At 56.3% G+C, this 22463-nt stretch overlaps 1 protein-coding gene across 1 annotated transcript in view; it reads left to right on the plus strand.

Annotated features, from left to right (window-relative positions):
• The first annotated feature begins 8006 nt into the window (after positions 1–8006).
• Positions 8007–22463, plus strand: part of KIF19 (kinesin family member 19) — a 29175-nt gene continuing 14718 nt past the window's right edge. The window contains exons 1-5 of the mRNA XM_075559434.1: positions 8007–8042; positions 9552–9632; positions 19425–19535; positions 20146–20233; positions 20383–20519. Of these exons, the coding sequence (XP_075415549.1) occupies positions 8007–8042; positions 9552–9632; positions 19425–19535; positions 20146–20233; positions 20383–20519 (453 nt within the window). The remainder of the gene's footprint in view (positions 8043–9551; positions 9633–19424; positions 19536–20145; positions 20234–20382; positions 20520–22463) is intronic.

A 22463-nucleotide genomic window follows, 5' to 3' on the forward strand; every position in this document is an offset into this window, starting at 1 on the left:
ACAATCAAAAGGAGCCCTGGTGGTGTCGTGGCGATGAGTCGGGCTGCTAACCCCAAGGTGAGCAGTTCGATACCACCAGCCACCCTGAGGAAGAAAGAGGAGGCTTTCTTCTCCTGGAAAGAGCTACAGTCTCGGAAACCCAAAGGGGCAGCTCTACCCCGTCCTGTAGGGTCGCTGTGAGTCAAAATCGACTTGGTGGCGGTGAATTTTTCAATAGGGCCAATCAGTCAAGGACCACTCAGGCGACCCTGCGGACAGAGGAGGATGGTTCCACAGGGCTGCATAGGACTGACTCAAAGGCACCTGACAACAACAAGCCCTGAGAAGACAGAACTGAGGCTCACCTGGGTGGTGTGCATCCTCTGAGCCCTGCAGTCTGGCCTCTTGGCAATGGCGCCAGGGATGCGACCCCCACCTCCACTCCCACTTTACAGGTGAGGCAGGTGAGGCTCAGAGAGAGGAAGCAGCATGCCCAAGTCCAAGGTGAGTGAGCAGCAGAGCAGGGGCCGCAGCCCCAGTCTAGCCCCTAGAGCTTGCGTCCACCCGTACCCGCCCCCCACCCCGCCCCCGCTCCAAGGGCTCCCAGCCCTGAACAAGTAGCCTTGGCTGGTCCCCCTTCCCCCCAGCACTGCCATCTGGGCAGCAGGCAGAGGTTGCCAAGGCCACTTGGCTCAGACTCCTGGTGACCTCATGGTGCCAGAGTAGAACTGTGACCCTCAGGGATTCGGAGGGGGTTCCCCAGGCCTTTCTTCTGAGACTCTTCTGGTGGACTTGAACCTCCAACCTCTCAGCAGGTGCACCCTCCCTTCCTGGGATAGGCCCCTCACGGGACATGAAAAGGGGGTGGGGGGGTGTCTGGCACTGGCTTTAGAGCAGTGGTTTGGGTAGTTTCTTGAGACAGTTTGGGTGGCCGCATGCTGTGTGTGTGTGTGTGTGTGTGTGTGTTGCACACACGTGCGCGTTCACACTACTTGGTTCTAGTGGGTAAAAGCTAGGACTGCTGTTCAGTATCATACAACATACAGCCCCCCCCCACACACACACACTGCAAGAATAATCCCACCCAAATATCAATAGACAAAAGGTTGAATAGTGTATGATCCTGCTTCCAAGACAGATCTAGGCCAGGCAAGTGCAGAGAGGCGACAATTTATCAGTGGTTACCGGGGTCTGAGGGGAGGGGGAGCCCTCACTTAGGGGCCACTGAGATTCCATTTAAACCAAACTCTGAACCTGCTGTCTCCGAGTGGATTCTAATGCTAGAGGACAGAGCAGAACTGCTCCCGGGGGGTTCCAAGGTTGTGAATCTGAACGGATCCAACAACCTCACCTTTTCTCCTCTGGAAGGACCACTGGGTCCCTCCACTTGACCAAACATGCTGTCCTTCCCCAGGGACTGGCCTCTCCTGACAGCACGTCCCAAGTGCTTGAGTCTCGCCATCCTCGCCTCTCAGGAACACTCTGGCTGTACTTCTTCCAGGACAGATTTGCTGGTCTTTTGGGGCTTTCAGTTCCTCTCTAGCACCACAGTTCAATTGCATCGAATCTTCTCTGGTTTTCCTTATTCTGCGTCCAACTTCCACATGCCTGTGAGGCCACTGACAATACCAGGGCTCAGGTCAGGTGCACCTCAGTCCTCAGTCACAGCCTTGCCTTTCAGCACACTAAAGGGGCCTTGTGCGGCGTGTTAAGTTATCCAGTCAGTTCCGTCCCACAGCGACCTCGTGAGCCCACGGCTGCTGCCACTCTGTCCACCCATCTCTCTAGAGGCCTTCCTCTTTGTCGCTGCCCCTCTACTTTTTCCAGCTCAGTGTCCTTCCCTGGAGACCGGGATTAACATCACTGAACGATCCACTATGGGGCCATTAAAACAGATTTTATTTATGTTCCATAGAGTTACCAAAACTCAAAAACTCACCGCCTCCGAGTCGAGTCTGCTTCATAGCGACCCTAGAGGACAGGACCAAACCTCCCCTGTGGGTTTCCAAGACAGTCACTCTTTAGAGGAGCCGAGAGTCTCACCTTTCTCCCAAAGAGCAGCTGGTGGGTCTGAACTGCTGACCTTGTGGTTCATGGCCCAGCACTTCACCCACTGCGCCACCTGGGTTCCTGGTAGGGTCTGCCCAAGAGTGCTTTTAGAAAGGTCAGCAGCTCCAAGTCTGAGCCATCGAGAGAGTCGATCCCAGGGCTGGGGAAGGGCCAGCAGAGATCGTCAGCCCTGGCTGGCATCACTCGCCTCACCGAAGGGAAGCCGTCCCAGCCGTCACCCAGTCGTTATTCGGTGCTGTAGAGTCGGTTTGACTCATAACCACCGAGGTACAACGGAACCAACCACCGGCTGGTCCTGAGCCGTCCTCATAATTGTCCGTATGTGGAGCCCATGGCGGCAGCCACCGTGTCCGTCCAGCTTGTCGAGAGAACTTCCTCTTTCTCGCTGCCCCTCTAACTTGCCATCGATTAACCCCTCCCCCCCAAAAAACCCTCACGTCCATCGAGTCCATGCCAACTCGTAGGGACCCTGTAGGACAGCGTAGACCTGTCTTGTGAGTTTTTAAGACTGACATTGTTTACAGGACTAGAGAGCCCCATCTTGGTGCCCCGTGGAGCAGTGGGTGGCTTCCAACCTGTGACTTTTCAGATCGCAGGCAAGACGCCACAGGGCTCCCTGCCATCGCACTGGGGTGTGTGAATGAAACCCTTGACCCGTACGGGCCGGGAATCGTGATCTCAATCTCCGAATGGCCCTTGGCACAAAAAGGTCCCCATCCCTGCTCTGCCCAGTCCAAATGCCCCCGGAGAAAGTCCAGGTGCCATCTTGCGTTAGCCTGGGCGCAGGGAGGTGCCCCGCAGTGAGATCTGGGTAGCTCAGCCCCCGGGGAGAGCACGCTTTGGCCACACTACAATTCTGGCCTTTCTCTCGGCCCCGGAGCGGTGAGCCGTGGGCACAGAGAGCCCCATTGTGGCACAGAAGCATTTGAAGAATGGCTTGTGGGAGAAAAGGAGAGAGCCCACAGCGGCCACCGGGCAGCAGACGGCTGGAGCTCTGAAGACGGACGCCCCACCCACCTGCCTCGCCTACCGCCTTCCCCCCGCTATCCACTTGCCCCACCCCACAGGAACCAAACAAAACTCTGAGGCCTCATCCACGAGCCCGAGACCCCTGGGGAGGCCACTCTCCCCCTGGGCATGGAATGTGGGGTTCCAGGTCCAGTCTGGGTGCAGGGACATGTCCCAGCAGGGTGGGAAAGTGGCACAAACCACAGCCACCGCCACTGTTCCCCAACCCCCAGCGTCCACACCTGGGCCGAGTGGGCCCTCCCATTGACTTTGCCCACTCCCGATTTGAAGAATACAAGCACCACTTCAGCTGACAGCAGGGACTCCCCAGTACCCAGGGAGGGTCCGTGCCCAGGGAGGGTCCGCCCTTTGACTCATAGTGACCTCATCTTTCTCCCCAGGAGTGACTGGTGGGCTAGAACCCCCGGCCTTGCGGAAAGCTTACACTTACCTGACAGCTCTCCCAGGGCTCCTTCCAGCTAGAAATACCCAAACCCAACCCAGCCCAACCCAACCCACTGCCATGAGGTCGAGACCACCTCATGGGACCCCTCCCTGGAGGGTCCTGGAGCCTGTCAATCTTTACAGGAGCAGGCAGCCTCGTCTGGTCTCCTGTGAGGCGACTGGCGGGTTTGAACCCGTGACCTGCAGTCAGCAGCCGCATGCTTCTGCAACAGTCATTGTGTTGTCGGATGATTTGATGTCTGTCACCTGCACTTTTGTACGGGTGGAACCCAACCTGTCGATCGGTCACAGCTTGATGATGCCCCTTCAGAGCTGAAACCAGACACTGTCTCTCCCCCTGCTTGCTGGGACTCTGTCTCTGCCTCCGTGAGCAGCCCCACTGTGGGTGCCTGACCTCAGCAGCACCCTGCCATAGATCTACACCACTCTGCACCCACCAGCCTGCGAACTCCCTGCTTCTGCGTCATCGGCACGCAGCCACGTGAGTCTGAAGGGGGCCAGTCTAACATCAGATTTTGCATTTCATTTTATTAGGGGCTCATACAACTCTTATAGGATGTATATTCTTGAGATACAGCTGCTTGTTGAAACGAAGTTCTCGCTCCGTCGCTGGGTCTGTGCTCTAGACAACCTGGCCCATCACAGTGGACAAAGTGGGAACCGGAACTAGCTTATGGAGTTTTCCGGTTTGAAGGTCTGAAGCAGCTCAGGGATGTACGGGTGGGCAGAGCAATGCTGCCTTCCCTCATCCTGATGCCAGTCCTTAGGGGTGGGGGGAGGGAGCATGCATGATCCAGCCCCTGCATTCCTGGTTTCAATCACCTCTGGACTGAAACCCCAAAGAAAGCCCAGCGAGCCCCCTTCCACTCCCCCATCATTAAAAAATCCCAGGGAAACTGATTGGTCTCTTTGGGGTCATAGCCCACTGGGTGGCTATGGCCAAGTCTTAAGTGGCAGGGGGAATGGGTCCTAAGAGACTCCTGTGGCATGGGGTGGCGTAGATCTTCCGAAGACAGAAGAAGGTGGAAACTTCGTTAGGCTTTGGAGAAGGAGGAGGTAGTCAGATCACTAAAGTGGAGGACAGTCCGTGCGTGCGGAGGCTGGAAGGACCAATGGCCAGGAGCGGAGGAGTAGGAGGAGCATCTGCTGAGAGGTAAAACTCCTAGGCTGCGGGAGAGAGGATGCTGGGAAAGAGGAACTCAGATGTGACGGTGAGATCAGGTGACAAGAGCGTAGAGTTGTCACTGGCGAGTACAGAGATGTCAATTGGAGGAAACGGTTTGGGAGGAGGATGACTTTGTGACCAGTCTTCAATTGAGGTGGGCTGGGAGCCCCTTGTTTAGAAGACCCTCTTAGTTTCACCCACGGGTCATCCTGGGTGGGCTGTCAGCATGCAGAGGAGTCTAAAAGGATGAGAAAAAAAGCTCTCCATGTCCTGGAGAGCCACGGTGGTGTAGCAGTTACGAATTGGCCTGCCACCCGCAAGGTCAGCAGTTCAAAACCACCAGCAGCCCTGCAGGAGCAAAGGGGCTTTCCCCTCCTGTAAAGGGTTACAGTCTCAGAAGCGCACAGGGGCAGTTCTGCCCTGTCCTATAGGGTCGCTGTGAGTCAGCGTCAACTCGCCGGCGGTGAGTTTAGTTGAGCTGGTGTGGAGTGAACTGTTGTTATTCTAGATGCCTTCGGGTTGGTTCTGCCTCACAGCTCCACCACAAGCCCGACGGAATGAAACACGGCCTGGTCCTGCACCGCTTCACAATGGCTCTCACATGTGAGCCCATGGCTGCAGCCACTCTGCCAATCCCTCTCGTTGAGAGCCCACCCCTCCAATATTAGATATATAATTTATAATATAATATATAAAATTATTATATATAATATAGATAAATATTATAAAGTATATAATATATATTGAATTCTGGGCCCTTGGGCCTGTAGAAGGGATCTTGTTCAGAAAGAGGGTTTTTCTTGTATGTTGTTTATATTATACTTTAGAGAAACAAATCCACAGAAACTCATGTATAAGAGAGAGTTTTATGTAAAGGTTAAGTGCGCATCAATAAAACATCCCTACCCAGTGCTGCCCAAGCCCACAAGTCCAACATTAACCCATATGTCCAACACCAATCCACAAAGTCCTCCTCCATCTCACAAAACACACGCTATGATGCCAACTGCAGGAGGAAAGCCGAATCAGTGAAGGTGTAAACATCTCAGCACTGGCAGGGGTCTACACACGGCTGCTCCAGTACCCAGGGCTGCATCAGGGTAGGTCCATGTGGCTTCTCCTTGGGGATGTCTTGCAGGAAATGAGTCTTGCCAGCTGAAGCACGGAACAGCTAAGGCAGCTGCATCCAGGTCCGACCATTACAAAGCAAGAGACCTGAGAACTGGAAAGGCGAGGCTCACAGAGCCATTTATCCCTCCGTCCTTCAATTAACCCCACATGTGTTTATCGGCCAGGTTGGCACAATAAACTAACTACCTCAATGTTATTGAAATCCGACTAGTGGAGGGTGGATCCGAAACCTCCTCCCTTCTGAGTCCTACACATGGACCCAGAGACACAAATGAGGAAGACGGATGCCACGTGACGGTGGTCTAAGAGCGGAAGAAGTAAGACATGCTGCCGAGAAGGAAGGCATGCCCTCTTCTGAGATCCTGATGGGGACTGTTAGCCTCCAGAACTTTTCTAAAAATAAATGTCTGTTCTTGAAAGCCACCCCCTTGTGATAGTTGTGTCATGGCCGCCCTAGAGAATGAAGACCCTAGCCTGATTGGCTTGCTTCACGAGTCTCCTGGGGCTGATCCAAATAAAGGAGACCCAGGGCTCTGAAGAATTACCCAGGAGGGCTGTCTCCATCCAATGAACACATCCTCAAAGCTTACCTGAGGCTGGTTGAGGTGTGCCCATCTGCCCCCCGGGCGGAGCCTGCTGGAGCAGCCTGGACAGGAGAAGGGGGGGCCAACCGTGTGGCCCTGGTCTCCAACTAGCTTCGTTGGGCTTATCAAATGGCCCCTACCCTGGCAGCTTGTTGTGATGCCTGAAGTGGTCCCACCAGTCTTCTCTTCCAAATACCAGCCATCTCACCCGTCACACACAGCATTCACTAGAACGTGCAGGGGAGGAAAGGCCCGGCGATCCACGACAGAACATTTACCTGCTTGCTGTGGGTGCGGGTGGGGGTGGGGGGTGCGCATTGGGTGCCGACGAAAGAGAACCAGCAATGGAGACCCTTGGTGAAAGGAAGGGACCCAGGAGGCACCACGGCAGACTCAAGCAGGCATTTATTTATCAAATCCATAGACTGCTTATTAATAACCAGACCCAGGCAGACCCTGGGGAGCATCTGGAAGGTAGTCTCAGCGGGCAAGCTGGCATCAGGCTCTGCCTCTGGCTGTGTGCCACACCTGCCCTGGGGACAGCCATCTTCCTGACCCAGCTCATTCTATTGGAAGTGAGCTCCCCCACCGTGGCGCCCTCCCCCAGCCGGGAAGGGGTGCTGGACTTTCAGTGGGAAGCAGAAAGCAAGCCGGACAGACCCCAGAATGGGAGGGGGTCCAACATCTGGCAGGAACCTGGGGATGGGGAGGGATGAGGCTGGCTCCAGGCGAGGCAGGGCTGGGATTAGAATCCTGTTTTCCTGGGGGGCCCCCTGAGGCCGGGAATCTTTCCAGGGCCATCCCTGAGTCCTTGTGTGTAACTGTCGCCAACCAACAACAGCTACAGTGGGTGTGTCCTGGGCTTTCTTGCTCCAATGGTGAGTCTTCTCTAAGGCAGAGGGTCCTCGGGGTGTCTCGGGTCATAGGCATGATCCAGCCAGCTCTTGTGAGACTTCCCCCCAATCCACCTTGAACACCCCAAGACTTATAGAGGCTGCTGGAAGCCTGTGGGGGGCTGGGGTGAGCAGCGGGGCAAAGGGCCAGGTCTCGCTCCCCAGGCCCTGGGCTGGGGCAGTGGGGGAGGCGAGGACGCCCACGCCGGGTCCATCACTGCGTGCAGTCCTTGCCGGAGGAAACACGAAGCTACAGCCGCTTCCCTGAAGACACCCATGGACAGGTGGCCCGAGGGGAAGGCCGGGCGGGCGCCCCCAGGGAGGGCAGCAGGCTAGGGGCGTCTGGGCCGCGAGGCGCCCAGAAGCAGCCAAACGGACGCTGAGCCCAGGGGACACAGGGACGCCTAAGGCGGAGGGCGCCGGGGGCACCGGCGCGCAGCGGGCAGGCACGGGCGGGGGGTGGGCCCGCGGAAGCACCCACTCCGCGGGCAGCGGCGGGAGGGGCGGGCCGGGGGCGGAGGGACCGTCCCTCCTCGGCCCCGCCTCCCGGTCAGCGCCCTTGGCCGCGGGCGCGTTGTTGGTTTCGGGTTGTCAGGCAGCGGCCAAGGCGCCCGAGGCTGCGAGGTGCTCCCGGAGGGGACCCGGGGGCCCCCCGGTGCCGCTGGCCGTGTCCACTGTCGCCGCCCGAGCCCGCGAGGGCGCCCCGCCAGCATGAAGGACAGCGGAGACTACAAGCACCAACTCATGGTAAGCGCCCTCCCTGCCTCCTTGGGGGGGTACCCCCTGGAGGACCCTGGGGTCAGGCCCAGGCCGGCCCACAACGACTTTCGCCAAGTCTTGGGGGTTGGGTAGGAGCCCTTATAATCATGGCCCTGAAGACTGAAAAGTTAGCCCCTGCTCACCCTCCCACCAGGACCCCCACGCCACTCCCCAAGCCTGTGCAAGAGGTCTCTGTCCTGGCCCAAAAAGGCCAGCGTGGGCTTCACCTACTGCAGGGAGAAGGGTGGGCCTGTAAGCCATCTCCATTTCCTGGGGAGCCAGAGGGCCAGCCCTCTGGTGGGAGGGGGAAGGGGGGGAGGTCACAGGAGGGCAGTCAGGAGTGCCTTGTGTCTGGAGCGTCCACCCCACCCCCGCAGGGTGGGAAGTGGCTGCGGACACCCTAACTGTTCAGAGGAGGGGAGCAGACCCAGGTATCCCCAGGGCTAGGGTCTGAGATGGGATATGGGGCCAGGGCTGGGGCAGGGGGTGGGGGGCAGCAGGTTGGGACGGAGGTGGAGGCCCTGGCTGTTGGTACTCATGCTGCAGGTCAGAGGTGATAAAGGGGAAACTCAGATTCCAAGGCCACCCCCCTACAGAAGTATGGGTGTGTGAATGTGAGGGGATTGCTGTCTCCCTCTCCACTCCCGCCCCACCCTCTATGGCAGAGGCTCAGATGGGCCTGTGATTCCCAGCAGGTGGGTGGTCCTGTGAAGGAGGACAGCGGTACCCTCAGAACCCGGCACAGGGTCCTGGGAGCCTGGGGTCCGGAACGTCCACTCTGGCAGTTTAGAATGTGCCTGAGTGAAAGTAGGGTGCTCCGTGGGCAGGGCCGAAGGGCTCCTCCCCTGACCAGGGAAGCAGTCATGGTGGTCTGACATGAGGGTCATGACATTACGCGGTGTGGGGTCCGTTCAGTTACACCCACACGCCAGCCAGCAGGCGCTTCTTCCTGACCAGCATTGGGGCCCTCCACTCTTTGGGGGAGACCCAGGCCCAGGATGGTTGGCCACTATCTCTCAGAGGGCAGAGGAAGCCCCATCTAACGACAGGGACCCCAGAGTTGGAAAATGAGACCCCCAGGTCCCTAGGATGGCCAGGGGCAGCCCTCAGGCCCCAGCGCCAGGCTGTCAACCGCCCAGTCCACAGAGGCCAGCCTGACATCTCCCGCTGTGGGACATCCACCACGGTGCACAGACAGCGCTCTCCTGAGACGCATCACCCAGGGGAGTCTGGGGTTTCAGCTGAGTTTGAGAAGCAGACAGCTCTCTCCCCTGGGGATGTCCCCTGGGTACGGGCACCTAGAAGCATCAGCGTCAGCCACAGACCAGCACAGCCACAGACCAGCACCCTCTGTCCCCAGCACCTCACAGGTAGCCTTGAATCACTGAGCCCTTTCAGACAAAGAAGCCAAGGGATGGCTAGACAGAAGAGACCCTGGGGGACCCCCTCCCGTGGTGTCCTGGTGCAGTGGCTGACCCTGGGGTCTGGCCTTTCCAGGTGGCGCTGCGGGTCCGGCCCATCAGCGTGGCAGAGCTGGAGGAGGGAGCCACCCTCATCGCCCACAAGGTGGATGAACAGGTACGAGGCGCCAGACCAGGAGTGGCCTGGGCAGCAGGGGTCCGAGCAACTCCAGAGCCCCCCTGGTGAAGGCCCCCCATGGCTGCTAGCACCGTCCTGCCTCTATTACTGCATGCTTAGCAGTGCTGAGGAAGTCCTGGGCTATTCTTCCAGGAAACATTCCTAGATTGACCCAAGGGGAGCTGACCACTTCCCAAGCCTGGGTGAACCCTAAAAAGGCCCGTATCTTCCACGTGCCTGACTCTTCCACCTTCACATGTCTGCTCCCCATGAAGCACGGACTTAGATCATCTAGCGCTACTCACCGAGAGGGTTGGTGGTTTGAATCTACGCAGAGGTGCCATGGAAGAGAGGCCTGGAGATCGATCCACTGCCATCAAGATAACAGCCAAGAACCCCTTATGGGCAGTCATGCTCTGTGGCATGGGGTCACCGTGGGTTGGGTTGGGTTTTCAGCTAAGCGTGCTCAGGCTACACAGAATCCCTGGCTGGCTGGCTGCTCCCTTGGTCCTCACGGCCCCATGCTGTGACGGGCAGGGACATAGCCATCCCTTTTACCTACCAAACAATGAAGTGATCAAGTACCACGGCCTGCTGGGCGCTGGGCTGGGAACTGGGGGAAGCGTCTGCTGCATCCTGGTGTCCTTACGGCGGGCACGTGTGGGGCGAGCGAAGGTAATGTAAGGGCTGAAAAAACAAACTGTCATAGAGTAGATTCTGGCTCATAGCGACCCTGTAGGACAGGGTAGAGCTGCCCCTGTGGGTTTCTGTGACTAATCCTTTGTTTTTTTTAATCATTTGACTGGGAGCTCTTACAGATATTATAACGGTCCATCATTCAATTCGATCAAGCCTAATTGTGCAATTGCTACCACCATCAGTTTCAAAACATTTTCTTTCTTTTTGAGCTCTTTGATATCAGCTCCCCTTTATCCCCTCCCACCCCACCCCACCTCCCAGGAGCCCTTGTTATATTAGGTATTGTTGTTATTATATATATTTTTTTCCATCTCTTATCCCATCCAGTGTATCCGTTCACCTGCAATTCTGTTACTCGTTCCCCTTGAGTGGGGTTATACAGTCATCATTGCTGTCAGCTCCCCCTTACTCCCTCTCCTCCCGTACTCTCATGGAATCATTACTCCTGTTACTGTTTCTGACGGGTTATCTGTCTTTGCTTTCATACATCGAACGATCTTAGTTATTCAAATGAGCTTACGCAGGTCTGACAAGCTTAATGAGGTAAAACCAAGGCCATAATAGCCAGGAGAAGCAATGTTAAAGAGCTAGAGGATTGTTATATTGCATCGGTGCTATGCTGCTCCCCAGATTTATCATCCCTTCTGAGGGCCCCTTCTGTGAGGGGCTGTCCAATTATCTTGCGGGTGGGTTTTGGGTCTCCACTTTGTCCATGCCCCTTCGTGTCAATTTGATTGCTTGTGCTTGAACTTCTGATACCTGTCCCCTTCGACACCTCGTGATCACACAGGTTGCTGTGCTTCTTCTATGTGGGCTTGTTGCTTCCCTGCTCACTGGCTGCTTGACCCCAGGCACTGTCTTTTCATAACCAGGCACCATAAGCTTTCTTCACCACATTGGCTTTGGCACCCATTTTGTCTTTAGCAATCGTGTTGGGAAGGTGGGTATCCTACATTGCCACCTTATTAGAACAAACCATTCTTGTATTGAGGTGAGATTTAAGTGGAGGCCCAAAGGCCATCTGCTTCCTTGTTGCATTTACATGTATATACATACATAGACAAATGCACCTATATTTATATATTTACCTACATAAATATCTATATTTATACCTATATGTAATTTTTACTTTCTTCTTCTCTCTTTTTATTTTCTTCTTTCCACCTGGCCCACTACCATGGTTACCCATTGTTCACCTCTCAGATCTATTTTCAATTGATCAGACACAACCAGAAACACTACACCCTCCTCGCCGTCGATTTTAGAACCCTTGCCCTGCCCCTACCCCTGCCTCTGCCCCAGTCGTTATTGGGTCACCACTCACCTCCCCCCCTCATCCACCCCTCCCATGTGCACCCTCCCCACCCCCCAACCATCATTCTCATCACGTCTCCTTGGGATTGCTTGTCTTGCCTATCTTATAGATAGATAGACGCCCAAAGAGAGAGAGATACCATCCAAATAGTTCCCAGTCTGTCTGTTGTCCTGGCCCAGTGTAGGTGAGTATCCCTCTGTTAAGTAGCGAGCAGGCCCTGTGACCATCCATCAGTCCAGTCCCCTCTTCTGTCAGGGATCCATATCCAGGACCACCTTACCTACCAGTGCGTGGGCCCTGGTGGTCCTCGGCATTCTCCCTGCAAGTCCTCCTTGCTCTTCCTGCGGTCAGGGATGGAGCAGTCGAGTGTCCCCCCTTTCAGTGAGGGCCCCTTGTGAGTGACCCCTACTCAGCTCAGATGGGGTGCCAAGTGCACCCCCGAGTCAGAAGTCTACAATCAGGATTCCTCAGGGACGCCGTGGCTTTGCTCCCGTCCCTGGTCTGGTGCACTCCCCTCTTGGTTTGCCCCCGTGTGGGTGGGTCAGACGGCCGCTCTCCCGGAACTGTATCTTCAGGGGTGTCCTCTGCAGTGCTGACCTCTAGGGAGGGGACGTCATGTGAGACTAATTCTTTACGGAAGTAGAAAGCTCCTGTGGAGTGGCTGGTGGTTTTGAACCACATAACTTGTGTTTAGCAGCCCAACACATAACCAGTATACCAGCCAAGGGTAGAGGGGCACACAAATGGGACGGCAGGTAGCCAGGGTTGAGAGGGAGTCATGGGGCGAGGACGGAGGGGCCGGTCTGGTGTTGGGGTTCAGGAGACACTCCTGTAGTCCCAGAAAGACATGTCATTAGGGGTGTGTGCATAGACATTACCACCCCGAAGAAAGGCCGGGGGCTCCCACAGGACAGGAAGGGGCGACAGCTGTGAGATGAGGTTTGGGGTCTTCTTTACGTTGAGTTGCGATCCATGCTGAGGCTCCAATCCTTAATCTTTCACCTCTCTTTCCAAAAGCAAGGTTTATGAAACCCCTCCTAGATGCAGGGCCCCTTCCTGGCACCTCGTAGGTGTTTAATAAGCTAGTTATCATCGTCTCTGAGCGACAGACACTCCCTAGAACTGCAGGGTTGACCAAAGGGAGTCAGCAAAGCCAGTGTTGGGGAGAAACTTCCTCTGGGCAAGGTCCCTCCTGCCTGTCCATCGTGTCCCCCAAGGAGGCCAGGTCCACAAGCTGGGACAATGGTCTCTCTCTCTCTCTCCCCCACCAGCTCCCAATCCTCCGAAGCAGCCCGAAGCAGCCCAAGCTGAGCCCACACCAGGCACACGCTGGCTCCTCTGTCCCTGTGAGGTGGGGGTGGAGTTCTCCTGGCAGCTCAGCTTCCAAGCCCAAGCGAGCAGGTCTAAGAAGTTTGGACAGTGGGTTCAGGGGGGGAGGGGAGAGCAAATGTGTGTGTGTGTGTGTGTGTGTGTGTGTGTGTGTGCGCGCGCGCATGCGTGCGCAATATGGGCACTGGGTCCTGAGCCCTGTCCCCTCAAGTGCCTTCCTGGAGTGGGTTCGAATGCAAGCTTGCCCTGGTGGCCCAGCCCAGGCTTCCTGCCGGAACTGCCACCCAGAGGTGCCCTACATGCTAGCTGGAGAAACTGCTAAACCAGCAGTCCCTCCAGCCTCCCTGACAAATCCGGCCCTGGCAACAGGAACCTAAGAGCAAAGATGGACACCCACCTTCCCTCACCACACCTCTCTGCTCGCTCGCTCCAGGGCACCACTAGGGCTCCTCTAGGCCGCAGGGAGACTGGGGCCAGGTGTGGGCAGCTCCCCCAGTGGGCAGCTGGCTGTTGCCTGCGCTTTCCTAGGGACCTGGGGCTGGCAGGCTGGAGGTGTGGGACTGCATGTGGTGGCCTGTCCCTGCTGACCGCTCACCAAAGCCTGCCCCACTGAAGAAGGCTGATTCTGGGTCAGGGGGTCCTCCCCCCGCCCCCCGTGGCTCCCTGGCTTCCTCGATGTGTTACTCCATGGCCACACCACCAGCAATCCCAGACGCCCCTGGGTCCAGCCTCTGTGGCTGACCCTCTGTTGCTGCCCCTGGCTTCCTCCCTCCCGGCTGTGATAAGCAAGCTGCTTTCCTTGAGGGGTATCCTCACAGGCCTCGGGGAGCAGAGTAACTCAGGGGGCACCTTCAGAAGGCAGCAAGACAGGCAGGTGGGGCCACAGCCCATAGGCTGCTGGTTTCAAAGGGGCTGGGCAGGCTGGGGGCTTGGTCACCCGCCCACTTAGGCCACAGCCTTCCTAGGGCCCATCTTTCTCCTGGGAGGGCTGAAGATTAGGGGCAGGACAGAGTGGTTTTTGCAGAGGATGGACTGTTCCAGCAGTGAGGTGTTCACTGGGGACAAGAGGACTGTGTCTGGGCTCTGGGGAGGGGGCTTAGGGTAGGGGATCCTATAAGGGGGCAGGCGGGTATCTCAACAAGCCATGGTCAGAGGCCCCTAGTCAATTCTCCAGCTGGTTTATCTGAAGGACTGACCTCTAGGCAGGTCTCAGGCCCCAGAGGTAACACCCAGTCTTACCCCCGCCTCCATAGCCCCCCACATTAGAACTCCGGGCCGTGCCCCAGTGGCTCCCTCCCTGTGGATGTTTTTCTAGGAGCAGGTAGGAGGGTCTCATTTTCCTGGGTGCTGCCGATGTACTGGGGTACTGACAGCTAGAGGGCCCAGGAGCCACCCTCCCTCTTCCCCCCCCCCCCACACACTCCCGATCTCCCCAACCTCCCCAGCCTGCCAGCCCTCCTCCCAGCTTGCAGATGGTGTTTATCCATAGGATTTAACTCAACTGGATAATCAGCATAATCCTATAATTAACATTTATCTGATCCTCGGGGCCCTTTAGCAGGGGCCCCCTGAAGCCCAAGGTCTGAGGGGCAGAGGAGAGGAGGCAGGAGGGGCCCTGGCAGGAAGGCAGGGGTCTGGCTGGAGGGCACAGCGAGGAAGCCCCCACCCTTTCCCTGCAGGCCTGCCTGGACCTGGCAGAGCCACAAACAAGCCAAACCCCTCTGAGACAGCACCCCCCTTCCAGGCTCGGTTTCCTCTGGAGCCCTGGCTAGTAAGAGTAACCCCCACCCTCACCCGTAGCCTAGGAGCTGAGGAGGGGATTAAGGCAGACAATGCAGGGGCTTCTGTGGTCACACAGATGGGAGGCGATTGTGAAAGCTAAAGGTGAGCTGGCAGATGCTGAGACAGAGAGCGCAGGGGCCCCAGGCGGGCTGTCTTACCCACACCCCTGCACACCCACCATCTGGAAGCTTCTGCTTGCTGTGGGCCCAAAGAGCTGAGCAGGGGGTGGACGGGTGGGGGAAGGGCCAAGGGTTTGCTTCGTTGAATGGCTTTGTTTAAAGACTGCCATGAACTTCAAGTGCACAAGTCCCCGTGGCTTACAGACTATGTACTGTTGTGAGCCCGTCCCCAGCATCTATTTCAGAACATGCTTGCCACAATGAAAAGAAACCTCCCAACCCCAAACCCAAACTCACTGCTTTGGGAGAGATCCTGCTTGAGGCCGACGCTATAGGCCAGGGTAGAACTGCTCCTTGGGCTTTCTGAGAATGCACATCTTCCTGAGAGCATCCTCATCTTTCCTCCCACAGAGCAGATGGTAAGTTTGAACTGCTGATGTTGTGATTAGCAGCCCAAGGACAATTCACTCACTGTGCTCTCTGGCCTCCTGCATCACCCTCTAGCCATGCTTAAATCCTCAGGGGATAGGCAGCCGCTGGCCTACTTCCTGTCTGGGTGGATTTTCCCCGTTGGTTGACATGCTGCACATGAAGGGAGCCAGCCAGCATGTGGTGTTCGCCATTGGCTGAGCGTTGTGTGTTTAAGCCTCCTGCTGATTGCAGCACGAACCCCCATTTCCTACCTTTTCCTGGCTGAGGGATGCTCCACTGTGAGGCGGGACCACATCGAGTTTGTCCATCTGTCAGCGGATGGTCATTTGGGCGGTTTCCCTCTTGGGAGCTCTGGCTGGTAGATGCCGCTCTATGCATCTCCTGATCCTGCTCCACCCACCGACAGTGGGACGAGTCCGCTCAGATGCAGTCGTGCGAGGAGAGGAGTGTGTTCTTGTGCCAATCTGCAGCCCCCTGCGTGGTGGTAATGCGTTGGGTGGTAATGCGTTGGGCTGAGATCCTCAAGGTCAGCGGTTCGGAAACCACCAGCCTCCCCGCGGGGCTTTCTACTCCCTTAAAGAGTGACAGTCTGGGACACTCACAGGGGGTGTGTCTCGCTGTCCTGTACAGTGCTATGAGGCGGAATGACTCAGTAGCTGTGAGTTTGCTATTTTAATCATTTATTGGGGACTCATACAACGCTTACCACAATCCATCCATCCATCCATCCAGCCATCCGTTGTGTCAAGCACATTTGTACATTTGTTGCCATCACCATTCTCAAAACATTTGCTTTCTGCTTGAGCCCTTGGAATTAGCTCCTCATTTTTCCCCTCCCTCCCTGTTCCCCCCCTCTCTCATGAACCCTTGATAATTTATAAATTATTATTATTTTGCCTTATCTTACACTGTCTGACATCTCCCTTCACCTACTTTTCTGTTGTCCATCCCCAAGGGAGGAGGTTATATGTAGATCCTTGTAATGAGTTCCCCCTTTCTACCCCACCCTCCCTCTATCTTCCAGGTATTGTCACTCTCACCACTGGTCCTGAAGGGATCATCTGTCCTGGATTCCCTGTGTTTCCAATTCCTGTCCATACCAATGTACATCCTCTTGTCTATCCAGATTTGTAAGGTAGAATTGGGATCATGATAGTGGCGGGGAAGAAGCATTTAGGAACTAGAGGAAAGTTGTATGTTTCATCGTTGCTACACTGCTCCCTGACTGGCTCATCTCCTCCCCATGACCCTTCTGTAAGAGGATGTCCAGTTGCCTACAGATGGTTCTTGGGTCCCCAATCTGCACTCCCCTTCATTTACAATGATATGATTTTTTTGTTCTTTGATGTCTGATACCTGATCCCTTCAACACCTCGTGATCACACAGGCTGGTGTGCTTCTTCCATGTGACTTTGTTGCTTCTGAACTAGATGGCCGCTTGTACCTTCAAGTCTATAAGACCCTAGATTGTATATCTTTTGATAGCTGGGCTCCATCAGCTTTCTTCACCACATTTGCTTATGCACCCGCTTTGTCTTCAGAGATCATGTTGGGCCTCCTTCACCCTCCTCATCACTGATTTGGATCACTTGTTGTTCCTTGTCCCTGGGTTTGTTAAAAGGAGTTTGCTTTTTTATGGGAGTGGGGTTCTCCCAGAGGTTCCAAGTCTGTTAGTCTGAGTTGGTGCTGCCACGCTGCATTTTACAAGCTCCCTGGGAAGGGTGGCATGGGCTTGGGCAACGGTTCCTTCCATTCCCTTCTGCACGTAGGATGGCCAGGAGTCAGGAATGACTGGAGGGCACCCAGCCCTCACAGCAACACCCCAGCTGACGCTGATTAGCACGCCTGCTGATTAACACCCTTTGAGAAGCACAGCTCCGGGACACCTTTTAGGTCACCCTGCCCTCCTCCAGGGTTTCGGGGCCCTCATGGGGACCAAGCCTCGGAAGAGATGGTGGAACCTTGTAGCACGAGGAACTGCACGGGCCCAGAGAGAGGGTGAGACAGGTTCACCTCTGGACACGCGTGAGCTCTTGGGCGCTTGCTGTGGGCATGCCTGCAGCAGGCATCGCACCCACTGTCGTCAAGTGCATTCCAGCCCCCTGCCACCCAAGAGAGGGTTCCCAAGACGGCGAGAAGCTCCACTGTTCAAATCCATCCGAAGACACCTAGGTGGAGAAGACTGGTGACCTGCTTCCAAAGCTCACATGCAGCCCCACAGCCCTGTGGCGCAGGCAGGTCACGTGCCACACGGGGTCTCCACGAGTTGGGATGGACTTGCAGGCACTGGGCCTTCCTGCTCCACCACCGCCGCCACCGTGACCCAGCACTTGCCTGGTTATTAAAAGGACCTGTTCCCCACTAGATGGTGGGTGTCAGAGGGCACGGAGCCCCATGGCACTCAGCCGACGGGAGGACTGACCTGAAGTCCCTGTGCTGGTCTCCTAGGCTGCCTGCATAGTAACCTCTCCGCGCTCCGGGCACCGCCCCAGCTCACCTGGCTGAGGGGCACAAGGGCTCCATTGTGTGGGCAGGCGTGGGGGCTGCCGTTCTGGGGGGTGGGGCTGGCAGGACAGATGGGGAGGTAAACAAAACCCCCATTGACAGGGACCATGGTGTCCACGCCAACCATGCACTGATTCAGCACCTACACATCAAAGGCTTCTGTGTGCAGGGTGCCCTTAGGCTTGGCAGTGCCCAGGGGTCCTGGGCAGGTGAGCAGCGGAGGATGGGATCCTAAATACCAAAGGCCCTGGAGAGTGAACCTCAACCTCCCCCACTTTGTCCACACAGCATAGCAACTGGGGGAGAGCAGCTACGGATGGCAAGGTGCCCCTGATGCCCACAGGGACAGGGCAGCGGGGTCTGAAACAAGCAGGGCTGCACCCAAACCCGTGCTAGCACAGGTAGCTCATAGGTGTCAGGGTCTGCAACAGGTGGGCACCCAACGAATAGGCCAGATTCTGCACACCATGTGGCTGTCTGCTCCCATCCATGTTGATGAAAAGCCAGAGGCAGGGCCACTCTGTCCTGCAAGTTCGATATGAGTTGCAATTGACTTGACCACAGTGGTGGGGGCTGTGGTTGTACGGGTGGGCTGGGTCTTAGCCCAGAAAAGTGGGCGGACTGGTAGCTCCTCCCTGAAGAGGCGGTATGGGTGTGGCTCTGCATTTAGAGGCTGCTCCCCGCCACCACCCCTAGCCCCTGGCCCCAGATCGGAGACTTACCGTAATTTGGACGCTCTGATGGTACTCCTGAAGAGCAAGGATGTTACTTTGAGGACTAAGGTGCGCCCGACACAAGTCATGGTGTTCTCGTGTGCATGTGAAAGTTGGACACTGAATTCAGAAGACCAAAGAAGAATGGATGCTTTTGGATCATGGTGCAGGAGAAGACTACTGAAAGTCCATGGACGGCTAAACAGCAAACAGATCTGTCCTGGGAGAAGTGAGGCCAGAGCTCCTTAGGGGCAAGGATGGCGAGACTTCGTCTCACACGCTTTGGACACGATGTCAGGAGAGTCCATTCACCAGAGAAGGACATCCTCTTGGTCAAGTGGCGGGGCAGGGAGAAGAGGAAGGCCCTTGGGGAGCTGGATGGACACGGAAGCTGCAGCAGTGGGCTCAGGTGCAGGGACAGTTGTGAGGACGGCGCAGGACCAGGCACTGTTTCGTTCTGTTGTGCGTGGGGTCATCATGGGTCAGAACCGACCCGAGGACACCCTTCATGGGACCCTTCTCCTCGACTGCCGCACAGAAGGCATTCAAAGGTGATGTTGTCAGGACCTGCCGTGTCAGCTCAGATCCACGGTGACCCGGTGCACCACAGGAGACACCGCCTGGTCCTTTTCTGCTGGTGCCCCATGCTGCAGCCACTGTGCCCCACATCTCCCCAAGGGTCTTCCTGTTTCACGGCCCCGCCACTCTTTCAGCATCAGAGTTCAACTGCTTGACCTCATGCTCAGAGAGCCCGACCTGCCCAGCGTCCAGGAGACCAGGGATGTGGCTTTCAAAGCTCCTGGGCCTCCCGGCTTTTGGTTGGTCCTGGTGGGAGGTGGACGTGTCCATGCAGGGACTTTGTGAAGGCCGAGTGCCTGCTCCTCCGGGGTCTTTGCAGATGGTCGTTCTCATGGACCCCATGGAGGATGCTGACGACACCCTGCGGGCCCACCGCTCCCGGGAGAAGTCCTACCTGTTTGATGTGGCCTTCGACTTCACTGCCACCCAGGTGAGGGTGGGCCTGTGCTGGGGACACACGGGAGCCCCTCAAAGCAAGATGCCTGCTCTGTGGGGGGTTTGGGACAGGGGGCTTTGCCCATGGCCCACTGGCTCTATACAGTGCAACCCCCTTTAGTTTTGCCTGTATATGCCCATATATACACCCAGCTCCAGTGTGGACACACCGCCCCTGCATGGTCACACTGGCCCTGCATGGACATACCTGCCCCAGTGTGGACACCCCAGCCCCTCCCTGTGTGGACACATTAGCCCCGCCCCCTGCCTGCATACACCTGCTTGCTCCCCATGAGGCCACTCCTACAGGGAACACAGAAGGGGGCCGGTGGGGCCCAGTGGCAGGAAGCTGACGCCCAGGGGACCCCATCTTGCCCATCTGCAGGACGCTCCCAGGAGCAGGTGTGATGCGTCTCCGGGCTGGAGGCCAGGAGGCGGCCCTGGAGGTGGCATCTCGGGTATCCTGAGCTCTGTCTCAAGTTGGCATCCCCCTGGGGTGAAAGCAGAGATGCCTCCCCGCCCCCACTCTGGCAGCCCTGCTCAGTGGGGGGGGGGCTGGCTGTGCCGTGGGTGCCTCCCTGCCACTCACTGCCCTCTTCCTGCAGGAGATGGTGTACCAGGCCACCACCAAGAGCCTCATCGAGGGTGTCATCTCGGGCTACAATGCCACCGTCTTCGCCTATGGACCCACTGGTGAGAGGGCCGACCTGGTGAGGCGGACCACACCTGAGGTCCCCCCCAGTGGGAAAGAGGCTGCTCAGGGCTAGCTGGATCCAGATGATTCCAGCCCTGAGCCCCCTGCCCCTCCCTTCTGTCACCTGCCTCATCCCCTCCCTACTCAGGCTGCGGGAAGACCTACACCATGCTGGGTACTGACCACGAGCCGGGCATTTACGTCCGCACGCTCAATGACCTCTTCCGCGCCATCGAAGAGACTAGCAGCGACATGGAGTACGAGGTGTCCATGTCCTATCTGGAGGTGAGCCTCCCATCCCACCCCCTCCTCAGCAACTGCCCTCCTGCATTCTGGGTGTCTGAACCCAGGGCTAGGTCAACATCACACAGGAATTGGGGGGGGGGGCAGAAATTCAAATGCAGCCTTGGAGGAGCTCAGAACTCCAAAGCCCACTGTGCTGTCCCCATCCAGTGCCCACAGTCCCATTCCTTACCTGCCCGCTCCGCCCAGCCCCCTCCAGCACCTCTCACATACGCCCAGGCTCCCACACACGTACATACACATACATGTGTGCGTGCACACACATGTATACACACCGACGCACACACATACACATGCACGCGCACAACATACACCTACACGTGTGCACACACATGCACATGCAAAAACAACATACAGGTGAAGACACACATGTACACAATATAAACATGCAATCCACGTGTGCGTACACACATATACACGTACACACCATACACATACGTGTGCACAGGCTCATACAGCCTGGGGCCCTTGGCCCCTGCCTTTGGGAGCACAGCCCCAGGCAGCAGTGGGCAGGTCTGTGAGAGGTCAGAAGGCAGAGAGCCAGAGCCAGCCTGCCTCCCTCTGATAGTCTCCCAGGTGATAATCTCCTGAGCGGGAGGAGGGTGTGAGGGGGTGAGCAGGTGTGTGGACTCAGCTAGCAAGGGGCAGGGAGGGGCTGACAGGAGGGGCCTAGCAACGGGCAGAGTTGGCTGTCCTAGCCACCGATGGGGCAGTAACAGAAACACTGCCCATGGTGGCTTCCACAGACAGCAACTTATCTCTCCACTCATACGATGGGACATGATGATCAGTAAAATCCATGACGCCACTCTCACACATTGCGTGGCAGGGACCAAATGAAAGACATTCTCCTTGGCAAACTGAGTCAATCTGACAGATAAATATTTAACAACACCATGATTACGAGGAAGAACAGAGAAAAAGAAGCAGGGCCTTTAGAAAAAGGTAAGACGTGGAAGACTGAGGAGCCCAGGGATGGGGCGGGAGCATGGGGGGGAAATTACAGAGCGAGGGAAGGAGGATGGGAGGGAGAAAAAGAGCCACATTTATGGGATGTTGTGTGAGTCCGGGTGGAATAACGAAACAAATTCGTAGACACTCATATGTATATAAGAAAGAACTTTATATAAAGAGCAATTATATATTAAGAAAACATCCCAGCCCAGTCCAGATCAAGTCCGTAAATCCGATATTAGCTTATGTATTCGATACCAGCTTATAAATTCCTCTTCAGACTCATGCAACACATGCAATGACACTGAATGCAGGAAGCTCACGGGTCATGGGTGGGAAGTCATGTGGATCCAGTGGCAGTGGAAGCATCTCAGGGCTGGTGTGGGTCTCCACGTGGCTCCTCCAGCTCCAGAACTCTGGCTCCATCAGCGCAGCTCCATGTGGCTTATCAACAGGAATGTGTAGCAGAAAGTGTGTGTGTCCCACATCCAGGGAGGAAGACAGGGGTTCCCAGAATCCTCAGAAGGCCATGCCCACACAGAGGCACCATTGGTTACGACCTGGTTGACAGACTCCATCCCTTCACTCAAGTGGACAGGAGGTTATGGAGCTGCCCCAGGCGTGGACAGGGATGCTACTGCTGACCGCACGTACTGAGATGGGCCGTGTAACCAAGTACACAACGCTTCTTTCAAAACCCAAACTTAGAAGAAAACAGAATCGAGAGAGAAGGCTCACAGCCTTAAAATTAATAATAAGAACACCTCCAGACTCCTTACCCTACAGACAATCACTGGTCTGAGCGGCTCCAAAAAAGGGGAGGAAAAGTCAAACTGAAGTGAACTTGGAGGGTTTGGTAACATACAAGTTCAGGAATAAAGAAAGAGGAAGGAAGGAATTTTTAAAAATCATTTTATTGGGGCCCTTACAGCTCCTATAACAATCCATCCATCCACCATGTCAAGCACATTT

This window comes from Tenrec ecaudatus, chromosome 10, assembly GCF_050624435.1.
Source record: "Tenrec ecaudatus isolate mTenEca1 chromosome 10, mTenEca1.hap1, whole genome shotgun sequence".
Lineage (NCBI taxonomy): Eukaryota > Metazoa > Chordata > Mammalia > Afrosoricida > Tenrecidae > Tenrec > Tenrec ecaudatus.